The sequence below is a fragment of the Diadema antillarum genome, unplaced genomic scaffold, assembly GCF_040938485.1.
Source record: "Diadema antillarum isolate AM-2024a unplaced genomic scaffold, OU_Dant_1.0 scf00000032, whole genome shotgun sequence".
Classification (NCBI taxonomy): domain Eukaryota; kingdom Metazoa; phylum Echinodermata; class Echinoidea; order Diadematoida; family Diadematidae; genus Diadema; species Diadema antillarum.
The window spans coordinates 3,243,614-3,264,088 of NW_027270921.1; the positions used below are offsets into that span (position 1 = coordinate 3,243,614).

The window sequence follows — 20,475 nt, forward strand, 5'->3', positions numbered from 1 at the left end:
CGGTCTGACAACCATAAGAACTAATAGCCACATCGGACCAAATGCAGTTATGATATATTTTGCAGACATCTAAGGAGAGGTGGAAATGTCATTGGACCCGCATACTATTAAAAAAAGACAAAACGTTCGTACACAAAGCGTTCGTACATAAGTATCGCCCACAGCTACGATAGATACACCCACAAATTATCATAGACATACAAGCTTGTTAGTTCTACAAAACAGGCATATTGGATGCAAACAAACATATTATACAAAAAATACATACATACATACATACAGCACACACATGTATATTTTTATACCTGCATCCATGCATATTTACCTGGAGAAAATTATACCGATCGACATACACACATAAAGTCCTACAAGTACATGTATCATTAATACTCACACGTATAAGAAACGACAGACATGATCTCGGCATTAACTTGTGGGAACAAATATATCCTCCTTATTACAGACAATGACAGCTCTTTATCATAGTCAAACTTACTTGGGATGCTCGAGCGGGACTTCGAGCACGAGATCGGGCGGGATGTCGTACATCTCAGGGTCTTCGCCGTTAGCTTGCAGCACGAGCGGAAGAACGTCAAACGCTCCCCCGCTTCCTTTCCAGCCGAGCTTCTGACATACCTAGATGGTGATAGTAATAAAAAAGTGATAGTGAAGACATTAAAAGTACAATGTTAATGATAAAAAAGGAGATTATCAATTCAGATGGTGAAGATCGTGCTATGGTGGTGATGATGATGATGATGATGATGATGATGAAACAGCATTTATATAGCGCCATTTATCTTTAGAAACGTTCGAAAGGCGCCTGGCTCCCACAATGCGTCACACATCATTATAAAAAGTTGCTTTGAAAGATAAGTCTTCAGTTCAGATTTGAAGGTATTGAAGTTGTTACAATTCCGAAGCGGGACTGGTACAGAGACTTATTTCATCATTGTTTGTTTTTTTAATCAATTGTAGCCCTTTGTACAAATGCATTTGTAAGATCGTATTGCTGATGTACACTTTTAAAAACATGTCGGCCTTTAAAAGAATAGTTAACATGACAATGCCGGAATATCGGGGCCTGGTTATTTGATCCATGTTTATCGTGTCACTGTCGGCAACCAGGGATAGTCTGGTGGTAGTGTCACAGCTCGGAAAGCAGTAGGCTATATGACAGGTCCGAATCGTACTGGTTCCTTTTTCCGATATGTAAATCTTACAAATAGATTTGTAGATAGGATGACAATTGACCACAAATCGACCATAGCACAAGGTTAATGATTATGCCAATAACACTACTACTTTTTTTACGAAACAACCAAAAAAAAAAAGGACCGACAGCTACTTTACTACTAGTTATGTCATGCGTGTTTTATCTTATTCTATCGATCTAAACAATAACATCTATCAATCATGGAGACAATCTGCATTCTATTCCAATGCCTATGGATACCTTGTGTCCTCTGCATGATGTTATAATCATCTCGCAGGTTAAACAGCTAAGTATGCCTACCTCTGTGAACTCGACCCCTGCAGGATCGCCGATGATCGAGCCATCGGGCTGCTTGTACCCCGCGTAGCCCAGAAGCTGTCTGTTCCACACTCTGAAGTCCTTCTGCGGGTCTGTCCGCTGGGGAAAGATCGTGATGGCGGACCTGTCGACACGAACGGAACAAAAAGAAAGGATACATCAACTAGCATTAATAAATGTAACACCAGAAACATTTGCGGCATGAAATTTTCGAGAATTGGCGACCATGAAAAATCTATAAGTATACTGGTGCTACATGTTTTAAACAAAAACTTTCGCGCGCATTTCACTTTCGCGAATCTTGGCTCCTAGCGAAATTCGCCAAAGTTTCATGCTCGCAAAAATTTCTGGTTTTACAGTATTCAAGTGTCCCTTCAATAAGTGTCGCATATATAAATTCATCTATCTGCCTTTTTTATAGACAATTACTATGTACATGTAAATATACATTATTATATACATGGCTCGACACTAACTTTTTTGTTTGGTGGCCCGATGGGGCCACCAAAATCCTAAATTTCAAATTTTTGGTGGCCCGAGAGAAAAATTTGGTGTCCCGAAAAAACAATAAAAAACATTAAAAGTCCTTTGTTTTAATGAGTCAAATATTTAAGTTTTATGATAGTAAGAATTAGAAGTTGGACATATCTACTCATAAATAAACTTCAACAAACTTGCAACACTCACTCTCAAGCACTCATTCAGTCCTTTTGATCCATCCTTTAAACAAATTTAACTGCTAATTTCCGGCGCAAAAAGTTACGAATTTATTGACATACTTTTCAAAAAATTTTGGTGGCCCGAGGCGGGCCACCAAATTTGCCCTTTTTTGAAATTTGGTGGCCCGACTTTCATTTTTGGTGGCCCCGGGCCACCGGGCCACCGTTAGTGTCGAGCCCTATTATATACAATGTATATTCTTGCGTTTGTTCGTGTGTGACTGTTAGACATTTACACACATTTTGGAACAAGGGTATATCATTGACGGACTCAAGACTGAGTTTCAATTTTTTTTAAAGTTCACGCCATATATATTCATGAAGTGTATACTTGCAAATTTGAACAAACTCATCTCTCTTTCTTCCAATAATGAAAAAAAAAAACATGGCGGCCATGCATCTATTGTCAAAAAAAGTCTGAACAACTAAACTTCGAGCGATCTTAGCAGTAATGGCTGAGAATCTGGTGCCTCTTGTATGATAGCTATCATGAAATAAAAGAGACATCAAAATTCAAGGCATTCTTGTCTTTGAGACGAAAGACGATAAAGATATCAAATATGCGAAGTTTAAACAAATATTTTACTTTCATTATGTTTCAACCACATCAATTTCAGTTTACGCAGCTGTATGTTTGTGATTTTATTAGCGTGACGTGAGAACGGGTGTTTATATTTACCCCTATCAGTCAACCGGTCAAAATCTCACATAACCATAGTGTCCAGCTACACAGGTCACAGCTCTTAACTCAATTTCCAAATCATTCTTAGAAGAAATATACGAGAGGTAGATAGAGAGAGAGAGAGAGAGAGAGAGGGGGGGGGGGGGACAAGGAGGGGAAGAGCAAGAACATTAAAACGTTAATAACGCGATAAATAATTATTCTCTAAACTTGAGTGTCCGGGGACAAAACTTCTAAATTCCCCTTTTTTTAAGGTGCGACAAAGTCGGTTTGGTTGCTGACACTTCTGCAGTTCACTTTGAACGAGGTAATATTATGATTATAAATCTGCCCATTTGGCTTTATGTTTCAGCTTCTCACAGTCACCGTCATTATTTATTCATGACTTTTCAGAACAGGTGGTATCAGAGTTCCTGAGAAAATGTGACGACGCGTAACACAACACGAGTTCAGAAGAAAATACACAAGAAGTCTGGCGGGAATGTTCATGACGCGAATGATAGCTACGAAAACAGCTGTAACAATGACGTTACTGGTGTGGATGAAGATAAAGATGTAATGATAATGGTGATAAAGATGTAGTATTAACAGGTATAATCATTGGAATGTCCTGAGGTGAAGAATGTTAGGATATTGCTATTTCGATTTATCAAATCAAATAACAAATCTGCAATGTGACGGCGGAATTCCTGGGAGGAAATCGGCGCAAATCGACAAATTGTGATGACAAAGTGCATTTTAGCGCGCTTAATTTGGCGTTCAAATACCATGTTTTTATATCATGCCCTCTGCTTGGAAATGTGGCATAAGCCGGGCCAGTTAGATACAGGTCATAAGGTCAAGTTCGAGATAGTCGGCCGATCCCCTCCAGACTAGATCATAATGCTTCCAAGACCGGCGACTATTCCAAACGACATCCACCTGTTCTGACATGCGATGAGGGGATATGCCAATAATAGATTTGCGAATAAAAAAATACGAAAGAAAAATGTGAGGGCGTATACACATGAAAACTAGTAATCCCATTACTTCGGGGAATGGGCGGGGTCGGTTTAATAAAAAGCAGTATATAGCAGCTTTTGCAGCTATTAACCTACGCAAACTAGAGTTGAAGAACCTTGAGGGAAGGTCGCAGTGTTAAACAGAATCAGGAAAATTCACAAACCCACAGACATTCTTTGGTTCGTTCAAACCTGATATCTCGAGAAAATGAGAAAGTCATCCCCACCCCGCAATGTTCAAAACGTGCCTCGACTGTTTGGCGTGGCGTGTAGAATGCTGGGGGTAAAGTATTTCGAGGTAAGACACAAATGCAGCTGCAAAATAATGATGACCTCTTTATTTGGGGGGGGGGGGGGCAAAAAATAAAATGTCTTCAAACTTTGCCGAACAGCGACAGAGGACATGGCGCGATAAGGCACGTTCGACCTGCTCCAATATCTTGCACCTCTCAGCGAAGTTTAAGATTTATCATTTTCATCTTGTATATCACAATCATCAAAATTTCTGCTAGCCGTATCATCACAGAATTACTGGCATAACTGAATAGAACAAAACAGCTCACTGCCGCATCATGGACATATCTTGCGAAACAACGGAAAATCAAAATTCTCGACGCACTTTTAGCAACACGATATGAAATCGAATTATATTTTATGTCATGCATAATTATGATTAATGTGACACTGGCGAAAGGAAGCGTGAAAGATCCTTCTGTGAAATACCTCATCGTGTTCGAAATTTGGCAGAGGCAGAGGGAACATTATACATTCGAAAGATAACACAGAAGTAAACCTTGTATAACGTAAGCTAAGGTACACATAACCGCATAAATCAGTTGCCTCAGTATCAATTGCCTTAGTATGTTTAATCCTGCTTGTCTCTACATCGAAATTGGAAATTTTTACAAACATCAAACAACAAAGCCAGTGACTTAAGATGCAATCAACACGGTTCATTTTTTTACAGGCATTTCCTGAAAAACAGTGAATTTGCTCTGTAATGTCGAATTGACATTTTGTCTCCGACTTCACACATCTTCATCTATGAGAAGAACTCTATATAGCGCGTGCCCTCCGCCGAACTTTCATCTGGCGTCTGTATGGGCGTGGAATAGCGGATCTACGTCACGGGGAGGCGGGACATCTTGCCGTCGACCTCAAACTAGCCGTGGATGCGGCCTTGGTCTTGACATCGTGGCGTCTGCCACGTGTTCTCCGTATCTTTCAATAGTTCTTTCCTCGTGAATGAAAGGAAAAACAAGTTGGAGAAGTTGGAGAACATCTTGGCCGAGTTTTCGGCAACGACTCTTTGACGAACACATGTCTGACTCTTCACATACTTTACCCTGTCTTCATTCAGTGGTATATACAGTAGTTGTTTTGCATCTCAATTGTCAAGACAAAACAAGTCTCAGACACATGTCGGGCTTTGGGGAACTTGTACCCTGAATTTGATATTTGTGGGCAGCCTCTGTGGAAAGGCAGATTTGTAGCAACTTGTACAGGACATGTTACTTCACTTTCATGTTATTCATGAGACATACTTCATGTTGTATCATATGTCAGAAGTTATAAAGAATGGTTTGAATGAGTAAAGCCAAACTTGGCGGTCATGACATGATGTAGAGATCTGGTACGGCATTGTTTTCAGCTGGATTTTTAAAAAATAATTTGTGCCTTATCTGCTGCTTAAAACTGTTTTGCCTTTTAAAATCGCTATTACTCATCCTAGATAACTATTCTTTTTTTCTTTCCTTCTTCCTCCCTCCGTTCCTATTTCTGTCTGTCTGTCTGTCTGTCTGTCTGTCTGTCTATTTCTTTCTCCTTGAAATGCAATCCATGACGGTTTTGTCGCATGTTTATACCTGACTGTTAGCTCTATTATTGTCAGCGGTTATTTGGTGCTTCCATGGCCTCTGTTATTGTCAAGCCTTAAATGCCATCATTTGTGGTTTTATTCACAACAAAACTGCGACCTTGCAAACTCGATTAGGCGAACACAAAGCTCATATTTTTCAGCGGTATGAAAAGCAAGACTATGTATTATGTGCTTTTTACTACTCTGTTTAGATGGGCGGAACTACATTCCCCTGTTGTTGCACATATTCTGTTCTCCTAAATAAGAAATTATTTTACTTTCAAATCCATCAAAACATTATTCTCCGGTTGTAAAAGTCCCCCTTTATAAAAAGACATTCGACAAAGGAGATAAATGATGTCAAATCAGCTGAAAAACATGATTTTGTGTCTGACACGATGAGATGATATATCCCGCCGCGCTCTGACCCAATCGAATCATCGGGGCCTGGTCAAGTTCAGTGTTACGCGCGGCACGACGTAAACGCGATAATTCCCCGCTCCCTCGGGACTCGTAAAGTGTTAACCTCTTTAACCCCCGCTATGAATTACGCTCGTTTTTGCCAGCAGAAATGATGAAAAAAGTCACTAGCCCGTCGTAGCAGTGTATATTCCTCCTGGAGAAAATCTAATCTGAAACAGACGTCTGTGAGTGTTCTGTTTTTGACCCTCTTTCTTCTGCCAACCTGTTAAATGTAAAGTCTCGTTATTTCGTCGTTTGTATGAGACGAAAAATCACATAACGCACGCAATGTCTGTCTATCGTTCATTATCGGTCTGTTTTTATAAATTCCCTTTCAGCTTGGGAGATTCGAAACCTATATTCGGATTAATATTGCTAAATGCTTAAGAAAATAGATGCCTGTCGGTGTGTTTATTTTCTATTTCATTTAGTTATCTATTCCCCTTTCTTATTGGAATGGGGTTGACGGGACCTTTACAGAGGGAAACATTACGGATTTCCAGTCCCAAAAATGACGCAAAACCAGAGCACACTTACTCCTGTTTCGCCGAAGGCTTAAAAATGATGGTGTAAAATGAAAATAAATAGTTAGACAATTGAACTAGGTGTGCAATAAGGAAATAAGTGAACAAAGTCTGGTTGGATAGAAAGGATCGGTATTTGCGTCCTTCTTGTAAGGAATACAGGGTACACAGGAGGGGTGCGTGATATGAAACGGTTGTAATTCGTAGCGACAGGTTTGTTACAATATCTCAGTTGGATAGACGACTCAAGCAAGCTTGGTCCCATGCAACATCATGCGACGCGACACTACAGCGGACGGTGTGACACGTGATTGGTTAACGAAATACTCTCGAGAAAACAAAGAAAAACAAGACGAACAGTTTCTATCATCTTTATTTTGTTAGAATTCAACGGTGCCTGCATGCAAATTACATCTGCGTCAAATCATGACACAGAGATCGTTGTTCATTTAGCGCGAACAAGGACTGCTCGCTGTATTTAATGTGGATATGACTTAATTTCGTTTTATACGCGCTTTAGGTGTTGCTGAAGCAAACAGTGCCTGAAGCTTGTGGAACTATTTTTGTGATCACATGTGGATTCAAAATTCTCCCATCTATTACTTTCCCCCCCAAAAAATCGTTAAAAAAGCACTGTATTTCAGCAGTGATATGTGCTTCACTTGGTCAAATTGAAGAATCCTACTAGGTTAAATTCAAATGTTTCGAGAGAGGAGATTATAGATGAATCCGACTTCAGAACACTGTAACATATGGCGGCCATAACAAGGGACTTCCAAAGAAGATCAAAGACACTTACAATGGGTTAGGCAATGAGCCAGGTGCGTCGCTATGTCATGGCCTGAATTATCTGGAATAAAGCCCACAAGTTAGAAATTATCATTAAAAAAAAACAGTACCTAAACCGAATTGGTCGATCACGATGCCATTGGGAAATGATCTGTGATGGATACAGTATTCAATAGTGATAGGAAACCCCGAATAATATTTGAGCTATCTGATACTATGGGGGCGGGTGCGAAGGGGGACTCCCAAGTTTTAATGGATGCTAATGAGCAAAGTAGAGGTAGTTGAATCGTCAAAAGGTCAGAACAAATATTTGGCGGGGCGGTACAAACCTCAGGTTTCCTTTGTTCGTGGCGTAGCTCATGTGATTACAGATTGCCTGGAACATTTCCTGCGGAGAATTGGCATTCCTTGCGTCGAACACCTGTTGGAAGAAAATATTTAAAATGCCATCAGTATCACGTGGATCGAGTATCGTCACCTCGCTGCTTGCAATCTTCGAGCGTTCTTTGAGTAATGGGGCCAAAAGGCGTCGTATGAACAGTTTCGAAAATACGGCAGTCTTTTTAACATCTGGTTATATGAATATAACGGTAAAACCAATGAGATTGTTGTGATTTTTTTGTTTGTTTTGTGGGTGCATCGAAGTAACCTCAAGAAAACTGCTCAATGCAAGTCAACATGCATTTTTACATGCATAGTTCCTCTTAAACTTCCGCGAGGCTTGATGCAGATAATTTCTGTGCATCGTTTGTACCTTTTAGTTTGATTTTATTACTTCATAATGAAAATTTGATGTTGTCGCTTGTTTCCTTACCTGTAGTTTGGTCCACTGGATGCGGCCGATGCAGCGCGGAGCATTCCTCCACGCCGTCTTGGCCCCGAGGATGAGCTCGGTCTCTGTCAGCTGGTATGAGCCTGTCTTTTCTATCGCCTCCCGCACGGCGGCAAGTCGCTTCTTGTGGGTCGGGGTGTCCGCCCTGTGAGGAGGAGAGAAAGAACCTCTTATAACATTGTCGCTGAGCAATTTACTTTCAGACTCAGTTGGTTTATGATCGGTGAAATATCGAATATCATAGTTTGGAGGTATCAGGTAGAAAGGTTACTTGATTCGTAAACCTTCATGGTTGTATGTATAACATATACCGTAACTTTATATTTGGTATTGTTTGTTTATTTGCTTGTTTTCATATACTGTTACCGAGTTTGGTCAAGAAGTCAAACAGAAGTCAGAAACGCTATTATATAACGGATGGCGTATCACTAGTTTGATATTTGAAGAACTTTGAATGAGGGAATCTTGGCATCTGACTAGACTGTCTTTGTATTAGCTGTTGATTTTATATGTATCTATTTTCTTCTGTGGTTGCGTCAAAAATTCTCATGCAGTAAATTTAATACGATGTAATATAAAGCAGCTGACCATAAACTGGTTTTCGCCAAAACTTTAATCTCACTTCATCTGAGTCATGGAGGGTCAAAATATAACTTTCATACTGTGCAGGGATTTTATGGTTGCTATGGTTACCTCTTGATGTGGGTGAAGTACTGGTTGATGAAATCCTCTGCGTGCAAGAGGAGCTCCTCCTTTGGTCGCGCCTTGTCTCGTGGCGGGAACATGATCGAACCCATACATCTCTTTTCCGAACATTGCGTGTTCTGAATTTGACATGAAACGGAAAGAACAACAGGTTTAGCAAATGAAACTTATTTTCATATTGAGCACTTTTCTATTTGACAGACATAACTGGCTAAAAAAAGGACGGAAAAAGACGAAGACAAAATTAACAACCCAACGATAAAAACAAACACAAACACACAGTGTATAGATAAACAATCAACAAAACACAAAAATAAAACAGCACAGAAAAGAAAAAATATAATCATCTTAGCAAAAAACAAACAAACAAACACACACACACACAAAATCTTGGCTAATGCCAACAGTTCTTCGCCTTAGGTTGATCAGAGATAAGTAACTATACGGAAACATCCATACTACGTTGATTTGAAAAAAAAAAAAATCCGGCATATTGTGCAGATCATGAGATGACCTGAAAGGGACGTGAATTATGGATCCGAGTGATATGTATCTTTGTCATATCAACGATCATTTGGTGGTACATATTGTATTTAGCAGGTGGCGTACAGAAGTTTATCACGATGTATCTATGGCTCGTACCATGCCATCACAATTCCCGGTCTAACTCAAAACTTAGCCGTACAGCGAGTCCATGGTGATGGTGTCTTTTATTTTGTATTACATTATCATCATGATTATTCTCTTTTTCGTTTCGACCCAGGGGCAGTCTCATCAATGGTGGTACTTAGGTCCCTGGAGCCAATCGAAATTTGTTAACCCCTTGTGCGCTTTGAGTGGGGATTGGCACGCACACACGTACATCCCTCGTAGCATTGATGTACACATTGTCCACAGTCCCTGGCACTGAAAGAGTTAAACGGCGCAAACGTCGCACGGTATCAATCAATGATTGAACTCCTACCTCGGGAATATTGTTACAGCTCGTAATTCCGAAGGTTCGTTATTCTGAAAATGAAACAAAGCTCGTTGTTCCGAAGGTTCATTACGGACCCTTCACTTCGGATCAACGAACTTTCGCAATAACGAACCCTATTTCATTTTCGGATTAACGAACTTTCGGAATAACGAGCCTTCGGAATAACGCCACAAATGTTTGGATTAACGGAACCTTTTTCATTAATTTCGGATTATAGAAAACGGACCTCTAGGTATAGGAAATTTGTGTGTTTCGGATAAACGAACCTTCGGAATAACGAAGCTTCGGAATAACGAACAGCACCCGGGAAGGAAGATGATGCATGTTGTCGGAAGACGACACGGAAAGTAATGCGGAGAAAACCTATCCCGGGTCCCTCGATTAACTCTTTCTGTGCCAAAAAGTCAAATGTGCACAAATCTCACACTCAAACCTATGTGTACAGGTAATTAATGTGACACACAGAGGGTTAAAGTCCATGGTATCCTTTCACTGTATGAACTTCAACGTTCTCACAGATTGGGAACAGACACATCGTATGACATGGAATATCTTATTTGGCCCTGCTCAACCCTGTGATTATTATATCAGTTTAATGTCCACTGATTGTCTATTTGTGATCGTGCATCACAAAACAAACAAAAAGTCGCATCCCTTGATTTTATGTGAGGACATGGTGAAACGGGTCCACCGAGTCAGTTTTGAGTTTTCCATATTTTCTGAAAGGGCTATCCTTCTTCTACATTATCCCTAGGTTTGGGATCATAAATTGAATGGGAAAGTGGGTTTTCAGCAGTTTTTCTACAACCCCTTTTGCGGTAGAGTAGTGTGATCAGGTTTTTCGTAGAGGCCCCTTTTAATTTCTTTAAAACCTTTGCACACTCTTCACTTTGAACTCTAATAAGTTTTGAAAGGATGATGCTACTGCCTTGAAAGTTGACATTTATTATGAACAGAATAAGTTAAGCAAGCATGCTTTATTTCAGCTTAATCTGATAACCTCTTCATTGTTGTTGCTACAGTGGTTTACATCGAGTTTTTTCTTGTCCCATTCATGGTACGGGTAGCACAGCTTAGTAGAGATTGGGCACTTGAATAAACCCTGTACTTCACAGCCTCTTTTCTCAGTTCAAACTTTTCCAGAGTGTGTGCTTTCTTTCCAATATTTATATAGGTTAGGAGAATCCATTTGAATTGAGTTACACATCATTTTAAAGCTTAGAGTCTGCTCTTTCAGAATCTGCCCTTAACTGAAAATCTATGTCTGGCGACTTTTTGTGTGTTTTGTGGTGCAGGGTCCATTTGATATTACAATGAATAAGAGGAACGCATTGTCAGCATGCTCTGGCTGATTTAGAGTGAGAGGGAGAAAGAGAGAGAGGAAGAGATATTTGTACCTTTAACGCACACAATTCTATAATGTCATTAATTCTGCTCAAATCGTTTGTCATTCTAGAATAGCTCAGTCTCAATGCCAAAATTGCATTTACACAGACGGAACATAATGAATCTCTTTCTTGTTCGATTCAAATGAAGCCACAACCAAAACAAGGACTCCCTGTTTACGCGTATCAGCGAAAACTGTACGGAATATCTTGTTCATAACGACAGTAAACAGATTTACCATGGCCACGGTTATTGCTGGCCTTCTAGGGCAGACTTGGGGAAAAAAAGAGTGCAGGCTTCGGTACCTTAAACAAAGGTCTCCAAAGGTTACCACGGCAACAAGTTGCACGCTTGTAGCTGATTGGTTGTTGACTCTATTAAAGCTGCTCCCCTGGTTACTTCCAGTTTCGCAAGTTGTAGTTATTGCAAAAGTGCACTTTGAAAGGTGGCCCAATACCTCACAGGCATTGGCACACAAGAGGGTACAAAATATGCCAAGCAAAACAAACTTCGTGGTGTATCTGACCCTTTGAAAGTGGACACCGTATGGTTGGCTTGTCCGTTGCTGTCTTTTCCTCAGATATGTGTTTGTTATTGAGGTCAGAAAAGGTCTAGTTTCCAGTATCAAACGAAAACTGGAATAACTCTTTACAGAGACGAAGAAAAAATACGTGTTCACAAATTTACGATCTCAGGACTATTCGGTCTTCGGCCTTTTAACCTCACTGCACTTCGAGGTAATGACAAAGATATCGGTTGGTTCTGATGCCATTTATATTTCGTTCATACACGACGATTAGAAGCGAGGAGGAGCTTTTTATACATTCAGGTCGCCTGGTATTTTGGTATCGTGTGCGTGTATTGCAGTGCTACCCATCACTTATGTCCGGCTGGTTAGAGAGGATGATAATATGATTGAATAGACTTTTATGTTCCAGTTCTGGCGACACAGAGACGTAAACTTTAGGTGAGAGACATACGTTGGATCGTCACCATTTGTGCACACTGTTCATGATACTTGCCAGTTTAGCTCTTTTTAGTCATCTTGCCCACGCATATATTCCCATCCAGCAATGCACATAAATACGAGTCGGACGTTACTACCTATAGAATCACCTTTGCAAAAAATACAAAGGCCTCCTGAACCACTTACCTTGCCATATTATGTACAACAAGTGCCACCGACAATCAATGTCAAGCGCCTGGTTTGGTAAAGTACAATTGGATCGATATGTTCCTTTTATAACGTAACTTGTCGACCATTAACAATGCTTAAGTGCCTCTAGAGCAGTATTTCGCTGAGGAGAGCTTAGTGTGCATGGTGTGAGGGAAATGCATGCAGTGTGATGCCATTTCTTTTCCATCGACTGCCATGTTCCTTTTCTTATGTAAGCTTCGGAAGTGCATTTGAATTGATCAACTCAGCTTCAATTCTTTTGTAAGCTACATGTATATTCTGCTTCACAATCTGGGGCATGTCAACCCTTGTTGACGAGGGGTTTATTCCGGTACAAAGGCACATGACACAATAAGTTAGTTTTCCAACTTTCCTATTTTTTTCGTTTGTATAATGTACATTCATATTCTTTTGAAATGAAACATAGATAAATGAATTAAAGAAAAACTGAAATTTCAGCATTGTCCTTGGACTGCTTTCCTTTTATTCATGCAGTTTCCACTTCCTTTTCTTGTCTGTTTTTTTCCACTGCAACTAGGCCTACACAGAAATCTCATGTCATTGACCCTCTTGTACATCAGCATTTCCAACAACTTATGTGTCACTTTAAGGCCCATAAAACAGAGTTACGGAACTTGCAAAGTATAGTTCACCGCGGTTCATATGAAAATCGATCCATTATCATCGGAATGAGGTTATTGTTTCATATAACTGCAGCTGTTATATGCACAATGGGTTGTTTAGTGTGTTTAGTCACATAGGTATAGGCCTTTTCCAGATAAGTCGGTGTGAAGAAATGCACGTTCTGTTTACACATGAACCTCATATGACGTCATCATGACATCAATAGGTCACGGTTATGCCCCAATACATATAACAATAGGAGGTTGACATGCTCGTTGAGAGATAGAATATCCCAATAATGTTCGACGTACACGGTCTTATAACATCTTATCCCCGAAAACAGAACATTTGTCACATTCATCTTTTTATGAGGCTCTCCAGATTCTAAAGCCGGATGAAAATGCGATGTACACAGGAGGTTCAAATGTTTGATTTATATTGTACCCATCCCGGGTCAAAACATGAACACGCCTATCTTTGAAAAGGGGGCCCCGGAAGGATTGATGCGAATAGCGTTCTTTTGAGTCAGTTGACAGCCATCGTTAACCTATTCGTGCACAGTGTCTATAACTCCTTAACTCGGTGGTCCATAAAGGGTTAAAATAGCACCATCATATTCCACTGATAGTGCACCAACATCAAGATCAACGGGAAGCAAAGATGTTATCACTAACACTATTGTCAGACGAAGAACTCGCAATCTTTTCTGTCTTTTTGGGTTGCTTGTGTTGTTTTCATTTCGTGTAATGCCGAAGAAGAATGGACATATTACAGCAAGAGTCCTGTCTCCGGTGATGCATACCAAGGGTGTACAATGTCATCAACACACAGATCTGTTTGTAGAAAATATCTTTGGTAAAATATGGTGTGAAAAGCGACACCATGCATAGACTCGGTGTAAAGACCCTCTCGCCTTACTGTTGCTGCCTCTCCAGCAGCCAAACAGACCACTGCTCTTCCTTCCTCCTCTCCCGTAACTTCGGAGGGTGTCGAGCAGAGATCCGACCCCCTATCCCCCTCCCCTTGCGAATTTCGTCTACAGATGAACTTCGAGTTACGATCGAAAATGATTCAAGTATTATCATCTCTTTTTCCGTCGGCTCTTCTCTAATTCCCCGAGTGATGACGGATGCCTTTCCGTGGGTGTGTGTTTGAGGGATTACACCCAGGATAAATACGATCAAACGGGAACAATACTCGGATGACGACTATCGATTTTATAGGGGATGCACTTTTTAGTCGCGCCGTGAACTTTAAGACAATTCTCCAAGGACTTCGAAGTGATGTGTTTTCACTTTCAACCATATCTTTGGTCACATGTGTCAAAACCTCGAATGATTTGGGGCAATCTGAATTCTATCAGTCTGCTTATTGGGTTTCTCTTCTCTAATCAATGTCCTGTCTCTTCACACATATCACATTATGAATACAGCCTTTGGATACTATACCGTCTGTCATTTTCTTTTTCATGTTTAAAGTCCGTGCAAGTACATTGGTATCTCATCCACCTCGCAGAAGTAAGAAGAGATAATGTTGTTTAGAGATCACCAGTATTAAGCCACTTGATGTCATGTAATCTTCCATCGTGACCTTGGTAACCCTGCGGGGGTGTTGCGTAAGAACTTGGTTTGTTGCGATAAAAATGTGCACATATGTCTATAGTTTGGTACCTAAATGTTCTGTGACTATCATGATTGGTCTTTGCCCACGAGATTTGCTACCATTTTATCGATCTGCTGTTTGCTGTCCTCGGCAAATATTAGCTGCACTCATGTTTTCAGTCCAACCATGTTACGCGCGATTATTGAAGCCGCAGTGTAGTTTGGTAACTGACATCCGTTGCTCGAGAAATTTACTTGATAATTGTACGTTCGGGCCTACATGATTGCTTGAAAGAAATCAAAACATAGACAAACTTTTTAAAGGAAATGCTGGGAACACAGGCATTTTAAACACTTTCATTCTGCTTTATTTGATGTAGGAAGAAGCATGTTGGTAATTCATTCCATAAAAGTTTGTTTTTCGAGCAATTTTCATTGTCAACCCTAAGCTGAACAAACGTTCCTGATTTCAAGGAAAGTAACGCTGCGACAGGACCACTGATTATTTTCCCAAAGATATCATCCTTGGGCTGCAAGTTTCATGCACGAAATAAAAAAGAAAAACCCGACGAACTGTCTAAAGCCGGAATAACTACCCAACCAATACTATATGAGGGTATATACATGAGATGACATCACGGCCAAAGTAGATGGTGACTATATAATTCAAGAATATTTCCACTAAAAAAATGAGAAATTGACCATTAATCTAATTTGCAAGGTTCGAATACTTCTGCCTTGTTCACATTTCTTTAGATTAAAAGAGGGCACAATCTTTTCTTGTATCTGAGATTTTGTAACCGTTTTATTACATTTCTATATCACTATTTAAAGTACATAGTGATCGTTGTATACAAGACATAATTTCAACATCTCAAGGGGACACAAGCCTTTGCTATTACCCCCCCCCCCCTTCCCTCGCATGTAGTGATCTGTTGGCAGGGTATTCATGCAGATAGAAAGACATCATGGACACAAATAGATATGAAGATTGCAAAGAATATATTGATAGATTAAAGAATAGAAAAAATAGATAGATAGATAGATAGATAGATAGACAGACAGACAGATAGATAGATAGATAGATAGATAGATAGATAGATTTGCTATATTCCAATCAGCAACGCAACAACTTTTGCATGCGAACAAAAAAGTTATGCTCAACGCGCTCCAAAATACTGTGCAGATCATTGGCGTCGTTGCCTAATGCTCACTTGTCCAATTCGACAAGAAAAAGTAATCACGAACGCATCATCAAGTCGGATTATAAACAAGAACGCAACACATGAATTCTTCACTCAGCCACTACCTGTCAGGGAACCCAGTGGTGACATTCCGAGTTCGACCACCAGCACCGGGGTCTCGTTTAACTAATATTATGCGCCACAGGCTTCAAAAAAATGCCAAGAAGTAGCAGAATGAAGAGAAGGAGAGTAGACGTAGAAGGGGAAGGAGGAGGAGGAGGAGGAGGAGGAGAGGAAGAAGAAGCAGCAGCAGCAGCAGCAGAAGAAGAAGAAGGAATATAGAAAGTAGTAAAGGAATAAGAACAAGATCAAGAACAACTGCATCATAAGCAGTGACAACTAATCTCTATGCTAAAACCCGTCGAGTCAGTCCAGGGACTGACAATCAGGATTGCACTCAGCACGGAGGGTACGTGCGAAAATGTACTCTATTGACGCAAAGTACGGATGAGTCTACCTAAAGACATTAATTAAGTGATTTCTGCCAAGGCTATAACACTGAAATTCTCACTTTACTTATCATTTAAATCAACACTTTGTTACGAACGAAAAGATCGGCGATAGCACGAACAAAGAATACAGGAAGGCGTAGTAATTTCATCTTCGTTCGATGACTTTTCTTAGAGAATGTGTCCCAGAAGCACACTTTGAACGTTTGGCATAACTCCAATTGAGTTGAAGAGTATCATTGTACTTTTCCTTCCCGTCATTCACCTCGAATGCATTATCGAAAACAAACAAAGATGACTAATAATAGGCGCTGAAATTTCCACACCAAGACACTGCATGAGGTGTTGTGAAACAACATGAAATCTAAATATCTTTGAACTGATGGATTCCACAAGAACAATAGCAACCATTTTTTTCCTTTCTCTCTGGGATGTGTTTATCTCTTGGATCGGGAGCCCCAACCTTGTCATTTCATATTCTATACAAAGAAAGGAAGGTAAAAAAATATAACGCAGCGAAAACCAAGCAAAGATCGGATTCCGTCACCTCCCACTTTCCTATCGACGAACAGAGTTCGTCGACCTCTCACGCTTCATCATTCCCTTTGTTTCATGGAGGAAAGCTCTTTTGTTCTGTCGTGAAGTACCACTGGCTGACTGACAACTCAAACAAACAAAAAACAAAACGTGACTAACAAACAAAGGACAGCATTTGAAGACTTGCACGACAAGAAAATTTAAACAAGAACAAGAAAAAAAGATAGAAAAGCACAAAAGTTGTGATTCCATAATAAAATTGGCGCCAGGAGGATATTTGACCAGAGCGAGAATCTGTATCACGCAGGGTCTGATTGAGATGATAGTGACATTGTCTTTATGCCGTTGCCATAGCGACGCCAGTGTGGGGACACATCGCGCGTCCTCTCTGGATATAATGTAGATGGCGAATCCTTTCTTTTCCAGAAAATGAAACCGAAAACAGGACATGGATGGCTTCTGTTGGAGTGGTATCAACAGATTATCTTGTGTGATCAGAAATCATGACGTAGGTAGCATGTTTAATGACGACTCAGAAAAAAGGGAAAAGTATTTTTGGATCTACAGTAGTACAGCTGAAGCCTGCGACAGTAAATAACCTCCTTTGAACAAGGTACACTGTTCTTTGAGAAGTAAAATGCGCGGAGAGAAGTCATTGGCCGACCGTCCCGGGACAACCACACCCAGGTCCAGCTATTCCTCCCACAGGAAAAAAACACACGCCTGAATTTAGCTCCCCGACTATTATTCCATCACTTACATCAGAACTTACGTTTCGAGGGTGAGGTATACATTTGGGATTAGACTATTTAGGATTAGACTTTTCTCTCTTTAAAGGCAACTGTAGATGACGTCGATTGAGTCAATGCCGGTAAAAAAAAAAGATGTAGACTTTCCAGTTTTTTGCACGTCGCAATATTCCACGAAAAAGAGATCACGGTGCTATCGATCTGCACACAGAGAAATTACGGTTCTAATTTGCACCCTAGAGGGAGCATATCGTTGTAACACCAGCGGCTCCATTTAGGGTTCTATTTTTGGGGGTGCTTATTTAGCACCCTATATTCAACACCATATATGGTGCATATTTGCACCCCTCCATTGGGTTCCCTTTCTGCACCCAATAGGGTTCATATCGTTGTAACACCTGCGGCTCCATTTAGGGTTCTATTTTGGGGGGTGCTTATTTAGCACCCTATATTTAACACCATATATGGTGCATATTTGCACCCCTCCATTGGGTTCCCTTTCTGCACCCCATAGGGTGAACAAAAATTCAGGTGCAAATTTGCACCCTTTCTGGTTCATATCGTTGTAACACCAGCGGCTCCATTTAGGGTTCTATTTTGGGGGTTCTTATTTAGCACCCTATATTCAACACCATATATGGTGCAAATATGGACCTCTATACAGGGTTCCCCTTCTGCACCTCATACCTGCACCCATTATGGTTCATACCGTTATTGTTGTAATTTTGCACCCTATGGGGTGATAAAGTCACCGCAATATAGGATGCAATACAATTTGCACACGTCTCTATATAGGGTTACCTTTCTGCACCCCATATGGTGAAAATTATAACCTTTTTTTAAAACCAAAATAATTATATACTGGATGCCTTCACTGACTTCACAAACAATTACCTAAGGTAACACTCCAGACATGAAGCAAAATAGCATGCATAGATTTACACACAGTTTCTCAGTCAATTAAATCCACAATCTTTCGAAAACTGAAGTCAGAGACTTCAATTCAACAACAAATAGAACATAAACATGATGAATACAGTGCATACTTACATATAAATTATTAACATTTTAATATGTCACATGGAAGAGGGACAAGTTAACAGCGATTTTCTTTTTCATGGTTTACTTTAAAGTGAACATCAAATATACATTGTATTTCTACAAATTCTCATACGAGAAGCATATTTTGTCATAAAAAGGGCAATGTAAATCAAAAATGCATGAAATTTGGTCAGTACATTAAATAAGAAGAAAAATATTCGTTCTTTCCATCAAATGATTACTTTTTCTTCTTTTAAAGGAAGTTACCACATTGACAAAAAGCACTAATTCTTTTTATTTAAAAAATCCCTGAAGCTTGTGCAGAGTAATAGTAAACTATGTGACAAATATCTTTCACATTGTCCTTCTACTTCTAGAATGGATCATAGATATGTACCTTGAATTTACCGGTACATCTTACGGTAATCAAAAGCACCTTTATGACGCTCTTAGACATTAACAGCGATATGTCAACTCTGATTTCTCGTACACAAGTTATTGCCAAAACAATGAAGGGTATGGCAAAGTTCTGTCATATATATTTGAAACTCACTACTTGTACTGACATATTCCATCCAATTCCAAGCTTGAGAGCTTGCGAATGTGCCCCATTATACAATTAGTATACTTCACATTTTGTTTTTCATATACAATTACACCAATGATAAGAAAGGTGAAAAAAGAATCAAAAAATGAAGAATGCACATCTAAATTTGGTTAATTTTTTATGCACACAGCTGAAGATATGTCCCAGTTATAAATCTCGGGCAGAATAGCACATCTGAAAACACTTTTCATTGCATCAAATTAACATTAACAATTCCACAGAAAATGTTACCTCAGAAAGGGAAAATAAGGTTAACCAATCAGTGGTATGACAAACTGGACATAAAGAGGAAGGAATATGTCTTGTGAGACAAGTTTAAAAACAATTTTTTTTATACATTTTTTTTTCAAGCGATGGAAACAAGAAGCACATTGCACTCAGTAGACCATAAATATAATTACACAATGTATGCAGTTTAGCCCCAACATTCAAAATATTGTAAAGAGCAGTCCGATTTTTCACATTTATAAAGCAGGTATTGGTATTGGCACCATCACAAGCATAATGATCAGGAGCAAAATATATTATTATTACTATTATCATCATTAATATTACTATTATTATTATCATCATCATTATTATCATTATTACTATTACCATCAATATCTTACAGAGATTTATGATCATGCATGAGAAATACCTCAAGTGTTGATGTTACAGTCTCACAACTCTTCCAATCATTCTAACACTTAATTTTCACCAAACCTTACACAAATATATCAGCATTTTATACAACCTACTTAAAGAAAGCTTAAAATTATAATCAGAGTTAGAGGGCAAGTCCACCTTCTTATAGACCTACATGTGGATTGAGTGAATGCGCAGCAATAAGCAAGTCCGGAGATAGCTCATGTGCACATAGGTACAAATGACCTTTCATTTTTCTCGGTTGGTTAGGCACTTCACTCAATTCAAAGTGACATAATGTAGCAGCTTGCCCACCATAGCCATTTTTGGAACTCATATTCAAACAAA

The 20,475-nt window shown here is 39.6% G+C and overlaps 1 protein-coding gene across 1 annotated transcript in view; it reads right to left on the reverse strand.

Moving 5' to 3' along the window:
- The window catches only part of LOC139742035 (nitric oxide synthase, salivary gland-like), a 74,613-nt gene that overhangs the window by 44,439 nt on the left and 9,699 nt on the right, over positions 1–20,475 (reverse strand). The window contains exons 2-6 of the mRNA XM_071652600.1: positions 9,095–9,225; positions 8,384–8,546; positions 7,899–7,990; positions 1,517–1,658; positions 497–636 (exon numbers count right to left, since the gene is read on the reverse strand). Coding sequence (XP_071508701.1) covers positions 497–636; positions 1,517–1,658; positions 7,899–7,990; positions 8,384–8,546; positions 9,095–9,225 — 668 coding nt within the window. The remainder of the gene's footprint in view (positions 1–496; positions 637–1,516; positions 1,659–7,898; positions 7,991–8,383; positions 8,547–9,094; positions 9,226–20,475) is intronic.